At 38.4% G+C, this 13,737-nt stretch overlaps 2 protein-coding genes across 5 annotated transcripts in view; one reads left to right on the top strand and one right to left on the bottom strand.

Annotated features, from left to right (window-relative positions):
• Positions 1 to 2,459, bottom strand: part of LOC107585944 (vitamin D 25-hydroxylase) — a 5,436-nt gene extending 2,977 nt beyond the window's left edge. For both annotated transcript variants that reach the window (XR_001609306.1, XM_016273135.1), the window contains exons 1-2: positions 2,146 to 2,459; positions 430 to 571 (exon numbers count right to left, since the gene is read on the bottom strand). Coding sequence is in view for 1 of the 2 variants with exons in the window: in XM_016273135.1 (XP_016128621.1) it covers positions 430 to 571; positions 2,146 to 2,385 (382 nt within the window). In the remaining variant the exon portion in view is untranslated. The remainder of the gene's footprint in view (positions 1 to 429; positions 572 to 2,145) is intronic.
• A 6,121-nt stretch (positions 2,460 to 8,580) lies between these two features.
• LOC107586036 (calcitonin gene-related peptide-like) lies at positions 8,581 to 12,632 on the top strand. 3 transcript variants are annotated; one of them, XM_016273247.1, is made up of 5 exons: positions 8,588 to 8,655; positions 9,228 to 9,319; positions 9,731 to 9,865; positions 11,194 to 11,379; positions 12,094 to 12,632. In XM_016273247.1, exons 2-4 carry the CDS (start codon positions 9,234 to 9,236, stop codon positions 11,351 to 11,353), a joined length of 381 nt encoding a protein of 126 aa, XP_016128733.1. In that variant the 5' UTR covers positions 8,588 to 8,655; positions 9,228 to 9,233; the 3' UTR covers positions 11,354 to 11,379; positions 12,094 to 12,632. The 3 variants fall into 3 exon arrangements, with proteins under 3 accessions (XP_016128735.1, XP_016128733.1, XP_016128734.1); XM_016273249.1 differs by lacking the exons at positions 11,194 to 11,379; positions 12,094 to 12,632 and adding an exon at positions 10,454 to 10,881 and having other exon boundaries at positions 8,581 to 8,655; XM_016273248.1 differs by lacking the exon at positions 12,094 to 12,632 and having other exon boundaries at positions 11,194 to 11,426.
• The last annotated feature ends 1,105 nt before the right edge of the window (positions 12,633 to 13,737 follow it).

Below are 13,737 nucleotides of genomic sequence, written 5' to 3'. Positions count from 1 at the left end.
TTTCTGTTGTTTTATGGGGGGGGGGGGGGGGTCTTGTGTGTTCCATGGAAGCAATAACTACATGTAGGTTTAGAAGAACATGAGAGGGAATAATGATAATAATAATAAAACTTTCATTTTTGGGTGAACTATTCCTTTAATCTACAGTGGGTACGGAAAGTATTCAGACCCCCTTAAATTTTTCACTCTTTTTAATAAATCTGCAAAAATGTCAACAATTCTGTGTTTTTCTGTCAATATGGGGTGCTGTGTGTACATTAATGAGGAAAAAAAAAGAACTTAAATTATTTTAGCAAATGGCTGCAATATAACAAAGAGTGAAAAATTTAAGGGGGTCTGAATACTTTCCGTACCCACTGTATATCATTCTGCAGTGCTCTATTCTGGGAAATCATTCTAAAATAAATGATTCTATAAGGAACCACTTACCTCCCATTTTTGTCATCTTCTGAAATAAAGGGAGGGATGGACGATCTGCAAAAACCTCACTTTGGTGATATAGGCACTCTTTAATGGCATCATAACCATTTAGAATAACAGTCGAGATTCCTCCCAGGTCTAGACTGAAAATCTGGATAATAAAATGGCAATATTCATTAATCCACTCCCCCTGCCAAACATATTTCTACTAATGAAGGAGTATAATTAGAAGGCTACATTCACTCTCATGGATACAGTGAGGAAATGAATTAGGCATGCTGACTCAGCATGTCTTGGCCATTCTACAAAACTGAGTGCTGCGGCGCTCTGCCAAAAACGCAACGGCAAATGCAAGCCTCTTTTGTTCTTTTCAAGCACCCCAGCTACACTTCTCGCGACGCGACGCGTCAAGAAGAGAACGCTGTGATTCTCTAACACGGACCAATCAGCTGCGAGCTCGATGAGAGACCTCAGCAGTAAAATGAGGAAATAACTGGCGAACTTTAGTTTTAGTGGACTCCCACTAGGGCTGCACAATTAATCGAATTTCTAATCGCAGTTACAATTATGGATGCCTCAATTACGCAATCGTTCAAAGCGGCAATTAATCGTTCAAAGTCCACTTATGTTATTCTGCACGCTTGAGATATGTGTTTTTCTTTCTACATGTTATCTTAAGGGTTTTCCCATTGTTTTAGTTTTAGTATAACATTATAATACCATTCATATTTTAACTTTTTTATCATTTAAAGAAGAAACCAATCCGATGTATATTTGACATTTGAAGGCTTAATACTATAGAAGAGCACTAAAGGATTTTCAGTTAGGAGTGTTTTCAGCTTGTTTATTTTCATATAAAAATACGGCATGCAGTTGCATCAAACTATGGTATAGACATCTTTCAATGTAAATCGTGATACTCGTAATTAATAATCGCAATGACAATTTCAAGGGAATAATAGATAATTATGATTTTTGTCATAATCGTGCAGCCCTATCTCCCACTTAATAATAATAATAATTAAATAAAGTATCTTTAACTACTATGTACTAACATTTAAATTATTCATTTATTACAATCCTTCATGTTTTACGTTGGAAATTCAAGAACACAGTAAGTAGCCTATATTATTATTAATAGTATTAATCAATGTTCTTAATAGTAATACGTTATCAACTGATAGTATACACTAGCAGTAAAAAGTTTTTGAACAGGAAGATTTTGTAATGTTTTTAAAAGAATTCTCTTCTGCTCACCAAGCCTGCATTAAATACAGCAAAAGCAGTAATATTGTGAATATTTTTACTATTTAAAATGATTGCTTTCTATTTGAATATATTTTGAAATGTAATTTATTCCTATGAGCAAACACGAAAAATCTTACTGTTAAAAACACTTTTGACTGGTAGTGTATATATGTAGTGTATATTTGCATCTTGCCAGAAATGAAAAACTCTGCTTAGGGCGCAACAACGGACGATTCCATTGTGGACAACTTCTTTCATTACAAGACAGGGTGTAAGATGCAATACGCTATTATACATAATAATTATCATGTGGGGGTTTAAACTCGCTTTTTAAACAGCAAAACCAAACGTGGCAACAAAAAATATAAGCAAAAACCTAAAGTTAAAAGCAGACAAGTCTGCTGTCTATATTTTGTGATTATGTGCAAGTAAATAAGAGAAAGTGCATGAGGACTGAGAGTGAAGTGTCATCCGTACCTGTCCGTGGATATCACTCTGCCTCTTCATGTAGACGTGAGGCTCTGTGGCCAGGGACAGAATATTCCCTATCATGGGTAAAGGTGTCGGTCCAGGGGGAAACCCTCGGGGTCTCCGCTGCTTTACGAGCTGGCGAATTACCAGCAAAATGAAGAGTGTAACGAACAAACTGCCCAGACATATGAGCGTCTGCTCCCAAGACACAGAGAACAGAGATGTCAACCGTTTAATCGATACCATTTTAGATGCAACCACTTTGAGATAATCTGTGCTTTCTGAAAAGTTTCTAGCGCTCCGTTCTTTGTCAGTCAGTGTATTGGAAAATCACCTTACACATGTTGCTCTATAACCCCCGCCTCTTAAAGGCTAAGATTGGCTGGCGGAAAGAGCGCTTTGGATGAACTTGCATTGTGTTTGATTAAACGGTGGCCAGAACTATTGATCGCGAGAATTCAGACCGATTTCTTTTCATCAGGGCAGGCGTCACAGCTACATTTCCAAGCGCGTTCTTCTTTGTAACTTGCAACATACATGTGGCCACGCCCACCCATACAAACCAAAAAGGACTTTGCAGTGGAAACCTTTTCTTTGAACTAATGGTTGATTCATCGAATCTTTTTATTTCCCCCCCACAAAAATGACTCGTTCACTGATTCATTCAATGTCCGTCTCTGCGGATACATCGTTGCTCCACTAGGTGGGGACAAGCGAGAGTGCATGTAATGATTAAATCATTTTCTGAACTGATTCATTAAAGGTGCAATAGGTGATTGTCTTCAGAAACATTTTTTGTTATGCTGGTTGAAAGTCTCTTCACATCCAGATTGCAATCATTAAGTTAAGTGGTCTAAATGTATTTATCTGTATTTACATATTCTGTGGAAGGCGTAAGACCAAGAAATGTTCGTCCAATCAAAACGCTCGGTCTGAGCGTTTTAATTGGCTTTCCTACCTGTCTGTCAACGTATGTATTTGCATACCTCTGCGCACCTGGTTCATGCAGACAGAATACATCATCAGCGCGTTCACGCACGCTGTGCAGACAGAGCGAGAATGGTAGACAAGCATCAACAACCCGATCTTCCTTCCTGGTATTGTAGTACTTTTAAGGTTCTTTCTCACCGGTGAATGACACATGATGTAGCCCAGCTGTTCCCAATTCCAGTCCTCGCGCCCCCCCGCTCTGCATATTTTGCATGTCTCGCTTAGTTAACACACCCGATTCAGATAACCAGCTCGTTAGAAGTGAGCTATGTGCATGAACTGTGTTCCGATCGATATGATCCCTACACAGTATTCATTGCTCCCTACTCCCTGAGCAGGGGAAATCCATTGACGTTTACTTCACTTCGTAACATTCATTCATGGATTTGCGCTGCGCAGCGTCTTCACACACAGACGAAACTTACTAGAGAAGTGTGAAGTGTGTGCAAGGACTGGAATTGGGAACAGCTGATGTAGCCTATTGTATGTTGTCTCTGGTATTCTGGTCTGTGAGCGTATAAGCGTTCAGGGGGCGTGGCTTTGGACGGCAATTGCAGGGAGGGTGGGACGTTCGCTTTCAGTGCTATCAGGCTAAAGTTAGCATTTGCCAAGATCTCCTACTGCACCTTTAAACAACAGTCTACATAGACACAAGTCTTATCTGCAACAAACGTGGCTACAAATCCACTTAAAAACTCCAAAAAAAGAATCTTAAGAGGAAATCTTAATTATTTCCTCAAGAATTGCAACATGCTATGAGCTGTAAAAATACAATATTTGCATAATTAAGAAGTTACAAGTAGACCTACCTATGTAATTTTTTACGCATTCATAGTTCCGCTGAAGCGTTTCTTGCGAACAAACCACATGCCCCCCTCATTCAGTCGGTCGGCAGATCTTCATTCACAAACAGTTATTCACAGTTCAAAATGTCCAGTTATTTCATTCCATTCATAAACATATCTAGTTTAGTCTCCTTCAGACTGTAAAGGTGACATATCGTGAAAATCTGACTTTTCCAGGTTTTAAGTGCTATAATCAGGTTCCTGGTGCATCTACCAACCAAGGAAACGTTAAAAAGATTAACCCAGTAACTTTGTTTTGGTAAGCCTTTTTATGCAAGCGTCTGAAAAAACGAGCGTGTCTGATTTCGCTCCCCTAGTGACGTTGCAAAGGGATCTCATTATAATATTACCACCCCTTAATCTGTAAGTTTCCACCCACGGCGCCATCATTTTGATATCGCAAGCGACAATGGTGTACTAGTTCTAATGACATGGCGAAAGTTCGAGCAAAACATGCTAACTGTTCTGTCTTTGGCTGTACAGATGAGCACAGAACACTATTTAGAGTCTCAGCCTCAGAGCAGACAACAGAGCAGTGGATCTATTGATTTATTTACTGTATATTGCTGCTGCCACACAGATCTAAAATAAACATATGATTTATTTCCCAGCTGTTTACCTTCACAGACATAATCGACTGTTTTTGTAACTCATTTGTGTTTTTAACATAAACTTGTGTGTGAATGAAAACTTAGTTTAATACTCACATGCTGTGACAGCCGCTTTCTGTCCGTGTGCTTCGGATGTGCACACAGAAAACCGTATATCAGAAGTTTAAACTAATATGGTTTAAAACGCATGATTTCAGCGCGATAAACATGATAATCAGAACCAAAACAGATGTTTTTTTAGCAGGTCCGAGCTATAATGGCGCGTCTCTATGGCGGGGAGCATCAGCTCATTTGCATTTAAAGAGACAGGCCCGAAAAACAGCGTGTTTCTGCTTCCACTCAAAATAGGAATTTTCAAAATGATATAATAAATGATCTGTGGGGTATTTTGAGCTGAAACGTCACAGACACATTCTGGGGACACCAGAGACGTATGTTACATATTGTAAAAAGGGGCATAATATGTCTCCTTTAAAGATCGACTTGTTCATTGAAGGAAGCGCGTATCCATTCAGTAGTTCCAACCAATGAGCCGCTCCTTTACAGCCCGTACTCGAATGCTATTTGCTCGTGTTACAGTCAGTCCTTGATTGCTACTACCTTGACAAGTAAAAGGCATATTAAACTATAAATTACACATTTTGAAATCAGTCACGTGCATCAAAAGGTAGAGATTTGAAGTGCACGAAAAACATGATTCAGGAAAGCGATTGTGAATAATTTATAAAAAAAAACGAATTCGTTCACGAACGAAACATCACCGCTTTGAATTGATTAAATTTACTATAAATAATGTGTTTGACTGAATTTCCGAAGAATATTTTACAGAGAGTTAAAGATTTACGATAATGGTAAATTTTAAAGAACTTAAAAAAGGTTAGAACATTTCTTTTGTCAATAGTCCAGCAGCTCCCTTCCATGAAAAGTGAGAGAAAGAGATAGTGTGTTTTGCAAACGAAGTAAAACCAGTTTTGGCACTGTAGGATTTGTGCTACAAACTTTGACCTTATGGTTTGAAATTCCCCTCCAGTCATGTCAGCATTTTTTCTGCTATTTTAACCAAGCAGCGACCTGCAAGTTCTCAGCACATTTATCAAGTTATCACAGGCATCTATTTATAAGCACATATTATATACACTGTGATCATTTATATTATCTGTAAGGTGATGTGGGTGCATTTAATTATTTAAACAAAAGCATTATGCTTCTGCACCATGTATAATGCATGCAAGCATTTATAAACATATAAAGGGTTTGATGATATTATCAAGTGCTAGGCACTGCAGAATCATTCATATTTAAAACTCGGTAGTTCGTCATAAATATTGTAATGTATTACTCATATTTAATTAGGAAATTGTTTTCCTATTAATCCAACCAACAATTCAGAATCAACAATTGAATTCAAGACAGCACAAAACATTTGCACTTCCACAGTGCACAAAATCACTAAATAAAAGAACAACAAAAAACTAACCAAAAGAAAAAAAAAATCAGTAAATAGTCTTACATATGTTATCAATGAACAGCGCTTCAGTAAAAATTGAATAGTGCCTTCAGAGTGGCATAAACCTTTTATCTTGATTGCAACCTATAAAAATTGCATGAGCTGATATTTATAAACTGTGTAATGTGGGAAATTCTGTCCTGAGAACATAATAGGTTTGAAGAGGAAAAACAAAGCAAATGTCTTTGCATAACAGAAATCAAACCAACCTCTGATGTTTTTATTCTATTAAAGGTGTGAATGAAGTATCAGAGTGTTAACAGTACATATTAATTTGATCATAAATCATCCTGTTTAGTTTTTCCAGTAGAAATGTGATTTTGCACATTGATGACGCTCCATTCTGTGGTATCTTGGGCCTTATTATCTATGGAGCCATTCCATCAGTATGGATAGATAAATCCAGCAAGTCTCAGAGGATTCTGTTCAAAGACTGCAGTGTTTGTGATACATAATGAGGACATCTAGAACATTCAATACATCTCCCCATAAGAAACACATCGTATTATGGTCTCAGTCAACATAGATTAATCAATAAAGGAAAGTGGGACCTCAGAGGAGCACCGGCACATAACGAAAATAAATCCTTTGCTGTGATTTTAGCCAAAGATGAAGCCCGAAAATGTAATTAGTAATGGAGGACGCCGTGATTCAGAAATAGCTTTTTTCCTGCATAGTGCATTTTGCTGTAGTGTTGCACATGCAGTAAGCAGTTTTGAATGGGCCCAGCTCATACCCATCAGAGGTGTCTCAGTCATTCTTTTTGTTAGTCCTTTGTGACTTGGTGGCTTGCCAATCCCAGTCAGATGTATGTAGTCTAAATAAAAGGATGGTGTGTGATCAGTAAAGCACACAGACGAGATTATGATGAACTCTAACTCACTCAAGAGGGTTGATTGATGAGCAACACTCAGTGATTAAATCTCATTTCCTTAATGTCTAAGGATGAACTGTGCTGGCTCCTCACTGACCATTTAGTGCTACTCTTTGTCTCAGAGAGGGTTATGGATTGTGTTTAGTTTTCCTCTCAGAGTCATTACCAATCACACTTAATCCCTGTTCGGTTCCGTCTGCAGGTGTTTAAACAGCCGTGCAATCCAGAAAAGCTTTGTTGGATGTCTTCTGCACCACGATAACAGCTGCGGTTAGCGATGCCGTTCCTTAGATGAACTCACAAAGCGTGTCATAGGCGAATGCCGCCCATGAACAAACGTAATCCAAAAGGACATCATCTGCCTCGAAACGAAATGATTATCTGTCTTCTGAAATAACTTACAGAAGGCCGGGTGGAGTGAGTGATGTTAAAGCATGACCAAATTTGAAAGGTTACAGTATCGACTTCAAAGTTTCACGCAGGAAAGGAAAACTTGCCGGCTTACTTTGTTTGCTTACTCACTGATCTATGGACATGGTAAGTCTCAGCAAAGTGTTCCTCTAGCGGAAATGACCCTTCATTAGTCAGAAGGAGTTCATCATGCGTGCAAGTGTAGTTTGCGTCCGTAGCGGGGGTCCCTGGTCCTGTCACGTCGCCCAGATTTACTGATTCTGTCATTGGCGAGGCTTTGGGTTCGATAGCACTAAAAGGCTCATCCAGACTAATGGGGTTCCTATGTGAAGCAAACACTGTCTCTTAGTGGAAATGGTTTATTAGGCCTTAGCCAATAAAGAAGAGGAGTCAGATGATGCCTCAAGACAAAGAGTTCTGTAATTGGGACTGAGATAGAAGGCTTGTTATGGTTGTAACCTCTTTGATTCTGACAAAGGGTCACATCATCACGGAAACCCAAATAAGGACAAGAGCAATGTTGCAATTGATCACACACATTATTACAGGATACAGAGTAAAAGGGTATTGAGTTTGTTTTCCGCCATCAGCATTTGTCTTGCATGTAATTTGAAATGGATTTACCAAAATGTCACACATAAGCCTTGTGCCTTTTTCTCTCTGTTCTTTAAGTAAGTAGCCACAACAACTTTGTACTGTATGTTCTTCACTCAAGGATTTCTAAAGTTATCATAATTGTAAAAGAAATTCAATTAAAGCACTAAGCAGAAAAATAAGTATCATGCAAACTCCAAACGCCATGTCACATACAGTATGCAGAGACAAAATGATGGATAGATAGACAGACAAACAGACAGATCACAATCAATAGTTTTGTACCAGCTTGACACAGAAAAACAGATCATAGACTTTCTTTAAATAGTTTACTTACATTTTTTTTTCCAAACGATATTGAATTTTGCTGATCACTGGTAAATTTTTGTGAATGGAGCAGTTTGTGATTGAAGAATGACGTCATTGGTGTGACACTCTTTATAATTTTTTTCCAGAAGCCCGAGGACAATCTGATTGGTTGGATGAGGGAGCAGTGAGCGCTGGTTGGCTGTCGGAGAATCATTAAACACCCACACTGTCAATAGTGAGACCCACATGGTGGGTATATAGGCAGGTGTATTGTAGCTTAATGCAACAGACTCAAAATTTCATCAAGTTGAAATATCCCCTCTATTTTGGGACAACTCTTTTCTATATCTATTGCACGAAGCCGAACATCTCAAGGTAAGTAACAACTATTTATGGCTTGACACATACTAGATGTGCCATGCTTCTTATCATTCTCAATATACTGTACTACAGACATGTGTAAATAAACTAAATAAAATGTTAGGGGGCGCTTAATGGTATATACATTACGCTTCGGCACAGAAAGGCATGCTTGATGGATTTTTTCAAGGAGAATTGGACGGCTCCTTAGACCTGGCTGTGGGTGCAGAGACAGCAGCTCATTACACTAATGCACAGGGTCCTGCTGGAAGGGAAATCATGAGACTAATATCTTTAATGCTGCAGTTATAGCATAGCGCCTGACAGTAGGAGACATCTGCACCAAACACAAAAGCTCTGGTTCTTCTGCAGCAAACGGGAGAAGACTTTCCAAATAATATTTTAGTTTTTAAGCTAGGTCAAATGGTGTGCCAATGACATTGGAAAGCAGGAGAGAGTTTGAGGGGAATAAAAACCAACAGATGAATAGATAGGAAAAATGCATTTTCGACTTTTTCACCAGTAATGGCTTGACCAAATTTAGTCGTTTTTCCGGTCTAATCTAATGATGAAATGTTTTACCACAGGGTACCATGGTTATGTTGAAGATCTCTGCTTTCCTTGTTGCCTACGCTCTGATTATTTGCCAGATGTACAGCTCTAATGCAGCTCCCGCCAGGTGAGGTTTTATAAGAATCATATTGTCATGCTGATAAATTCTCAAAGAGCTGTGTTTTTTCCCCATGATAATTCCTTAAATTAGCTACAAATATCTGTAAGTGAAATCGTTCTGACGGAGGCAAGAGAGCATATGTTTTCATTAGAGGTTGCGGCATCATGGACTATCAGTCTTCTGATTACATCAGATGAATCCCAGCCAAACCCACTCTGCTTACGACAGTATTGATCGGGTGATAAATCTTAACTTGGCAACTGGACAGCATTTAAGTGCCATACTCTTAGCAGATTGTTTTGATTATGTTTAGGATTTGAGGTAGCAAGCAAAAAGTGCTTTTATCTTGCAAAAAATGAATACCTCACACAAGCCGTTTGCATAGTCCCCTAAGACATGATAATCGTTGCATTGCAGGCCTGCACTGGAATCATCACCAGATCGAACTACGCTTACCGACTACGAAGCGAGAAGATTGCTGCACGCAATCGTCAAAGAATTCATGCAGATGACCGCGGAGGACATGGAGCAACAAGCTGCTGAGGAAAACAGGTACAAATCCCATCGTATCTACTTCTCGAATCATTGCAAAACACAATCTGTTGAATAATTTAGCGAGTGTGCACTGATTTGTTTCTCTCATATTTAAGAAAGTAAGGCTGAAATTCTTCCAACATGAGAGCAATGCCTCCTTAATGTCAGGTGTACTTGTACTTGTTGTATATGACAGGTATGTGATACATTTCTGTACAGCTATGGGGGTTCATTTTTCGATTAAAGCTGCAGAGTCCTCTGCCAGTTTATTCTCTGCATGAAACTTTATTTACCCATCAGATTTATGAGAGATCGACCGTTTGTAAATGCCTGTTTGCTCTTAATGCATGAAAACGAGTATATCAAATGGCATGGACGGAAGCATGATCTGAAACCATGTGAGGAAATGCCTGCATGATATGCTCAAGTAAAGACATGAAAAGTGCAGCAGAAATGAATTATTGAAGCATGATTTGAGACCATAATGACAGCCTTGCGAGGAAGCATGTCAACATGCATCCTGTCATCATGTCTATCCTGTATGTGAATGCTCTTGCATGTCTACGTGTCTATGAGTTTCTCTGCATGTGGTCTGTTTCCTCACAGCTTGGGTAGACCCGTGTCCAAGCGCTGCTCCAGCCTCAGCACTTGCGTGCTGGGGAAACTGTCCCAGGAGCTGCACAAACTGCAGACATATCCACGCACCAATGTAGGAGCGGGTACGCCGGGCAAGAAGCGCAGCCTGGAAGAGAATGATGTGTTGGCTGGATACGGAGAGGCGCTCAATCGTGTCTAATCGGCAGCGGCTGTAAACCCGTGCTTGGCCCTGATATGCGAGTGCATGTGGAAGTTTGCTTGCCTGATTGACTTGAAAGAACATTTTTTTCTATTTTCTTTGGCAGAGTAGCAAATCTCAGACAGACTCTGTTCCACTAATTTCATATAGTCACTGGATCTATTTGGGTTATATAACTGATTCATGAAATCGGGGAGCTCTCATTGGTAGATAGGGCGTAACGATGAGTTTTTTTTAACCTGCAGCAAAATTCCTGTCTTGTGTGATTTGACTTTGTTCTTGATCTAATAAAGATATTTTTAGAAGGATATATTTTTTGCTTGTTGTTTGTTTAAAGCTCAGAAATGAACAACCGTTTTTAATTTGATCAATTATAAGTAATCAGGCTTAAGTACCCATTTTAGGTAAGATATATTACTGCTGCCATTTTTCTTTTTTGTTTAAAATATTTCATATATGAATATTGCACATTTCAAATTCTTAATTTTAACATGTTTATTCATTTCTTCCAAATTAATATTTAAATTCCTAATATTTCCCCCCCCTCCAGAGTTACAACACAGAAGAGAGCTTGTAACACGGCCACATGTGTGACCCATCGCCTGGCAGACTTCCTGAGCCGCTCGGGGGGAATTGGAAGCAGCAAATTTGTCCCCACCAATGTGGGCTCTCAGGCGTTCGGCAGACGAAGGAGGCTCAGTCAGGAGTAGTCAACTGAATGGGTCTTCGTGAAATGGTATGCGAATAGTGTTCTGAACACTCTCGTGTCATTTTAACTACCAGAGCCGTCCCATTCATTTTATGTGAGCCGCAATCAAGATAATTCCGTCATGATAATGGTTGGAATTATTGTGCTTTATGTTAGCGTGATATTACAGTATATGATTATATTTATGTTCTTGAGACAAAATTCTATAATTATGTGACAATTGACACAGTAAGGTGTCCATTCGGCAAAAAAAAAAGCGAAAGATAAAACTATGATTTATTACTAAATATTTCATGTTGCACTGTCTACTATTTAAAATAGCTAAAAATTTAATTTTATTTCCAATATTATTATGCTGATATTATAATTCTGTAATATAGTAAAAGAAGTAATAAGAAATGAATAAGAAATATTCATGATTTTGCACTTTAATCTATTTAAAATAATAATTTTTATAACATATGAATTTAGGAAAATGCAGAAAGAAGCATTATCAGCAGTGGACCTATTTTTATATGTGAAATAAGAAATATTTGCTCTTTTGCACATTTCTTGTTTTTGCACTTTCTTCTAAGACAAGAATGTTTCAGTTTAACTTCTCTCGTATTGTTATGCTGATATTATATTTATGGTATCAATTTTAATGAATGCAAAAAAGAAGCATTTTCATAACTGGACTCTTGATATGTTGCTGATGTCATATACAATTCTGATAACATCCTGAATAACATATTTCGACAGGTCACCAGTCTACACGTCCACAGTTCTTCTTTGATTGCTGTCAATAAAAGAGAAAGCATCATGTCCACATTATGACCCCTGGGAATGGAAACTCCTTACTTTCATCTGAATGGACTCCAATTGATAGCACTGATCGTTTCCATCCAGCCAGACATTATAACTGCTCCTTTTTTTGGCTCTTCCATGAAGCAACATAAGTTTAAAAAAAAAAGAAAAAAGAAAAGAGAAAGCGGTGATCAGTAGCCTTCATTTTTCTACTCATTTGGATCCGAGGAAGAGCATTGCTTCTTTCTTTCCTCTCAGCAGAGAGCACATTCAGTATGTACAGTCTGGTTTGGCCCATGTTCCTTTAATGTGTCTCAGCACATTACGGTATTTTGGGGATCATATTAAAGCAGTGCCTCATAAAAAGGCTTCCCTGAATATGGATGTGTCTTGTGCCTTGATGTAACACACTTTACATGCCGCTGTTGTACAGTATGTTTGAATTAAAGGAGGGAGGTTCTACCACTGAATTACAAATTGTAACAATTGTGAATTTGAGCAAGATTAAAATGTATTTTAGATACATAAGGTTTGGGGTACTTGATTTATTGACTTGATTGACTGGTTGTTTTAGTAATTGGTCTGCAATTGTTCAAACATGTTACATTTTGCATTTCTGACACAATAATAGACACAGAAATAAATGATGACAACAAGGTTCAATATTATTCTACAGTTGTTCTGAATGCCCATTTAACATAATAATGGAGCAGGGAAATAGGTGTCAAATTAAGAAGTCTGGTTTGTAAACCAAATGAATGAGTTTTCATGCATGAAAACATAATATCTGACTGAAAACCAACAGAACTACCGGTATAAATCTTATTTCTACATCTGAATAGTGTTCTAGGAAAAATGGAGTCTTTGCACTATTGTGTTTTGTAGTCCCAAAGACACGCTTAATTTGTTCTTATTGGGTCCTCTGTGCATATTACAATGACAGCAGTCATTCTGCATTAACCCTTTTGGGAGCCGTTTGTCATGATTGTGTTTTTCAGTGGCTAATTGTCATGCAGTGGCCCCCCATGGGAACTTGTTTACAGTCAAATCAATTTCCCAAAATACAAGTAAAACCACCTTTGTTGGTGTCATTTAAAGAGAGCACAGAGACCCATTATGCCTTCTCAGAGTGAACTGATCGTTTTATTCACTGACGTCATTGAGGTCTTATGAAACACATCTTTCTGATCTCGTAAGCAAGAGTGACATGTTTAAATAAGGAATCTTACGCACACCATACAGCGGTTTTCCCTGCGACTATCTGAGCGAATGAAACCTTTAATATATTTCATCATTTAACCAATAACATTTTAAATGAGAATAAAAGACCACAATGTGAATGATTCATTTTCATTCATATAATCTCATAAACGGGGCTCGTTCTAATCACTAAAACCACTCATCCAAGTTTCCCATCACAACCTTCTCAACAATCCTGACGGCAAGTGCTTTCTTGTGTCCTCACACAGTTCAAATGGATCCCATCCAGTTAGATACTTTGTTAATTAACCTCGATGCCCTCATAGTAGTAGTGAGTCATTTCATATTGCAGTGGCTCTGCTGCCCGGCCCATTCCTCTCTGCTAATAAGGAGAGATTG

Source organism: Sinocyclocheilus grahami, unplaced genomic scaffold (genome assembly GCF_001515645.1).
Source record: "Sinocyclocheilus grahami isolate Dianchi unplaced genomic scaffold, SAMN03320097.WGS_v1.1 scaffold76.1, whole genome shotgun sequence".
Taxonomy (NCBI): Eukaryota; Metazoa; Chordata; class Actinopteri; order Cypriniformes; family Cyprinidae; genus Sinocyclocheilus; species Sinocyclocheilus grahami.
Note: the sequence above shows the minus strand (reverse complement) of the source record. Positions and strands in the feature narration are given on the sequence as shown.

What these genes read in the sequence shown, in the direction of transcription:
- LOC107586036 (XM_016273249.1), top strand. Translation starts at nt 9,234, where the DNA reads ATGGTTATGTTGAAGATCTCTGCTTTCCTTGTTGCCTACGCTCTGATT. An exon ending in TCTAATGCAGCTCCCGCCAG is followed by an intron (nt 9,320 to 9,730) that starts GTGAGGTTTTAT and finishes GTTGCATTGCAG; the next exon opens with GCCTGCACTGGAATCATCAC. An exon ending in CAAGCTGCTGAGGAAAACAG is followed by an intron (nt 9,866 to 10,453) that starts GTACAAATCCCA and finishes GTTTCCTCACAG; the next exon opens with CTTGGGTAGACCCGTGTCCA.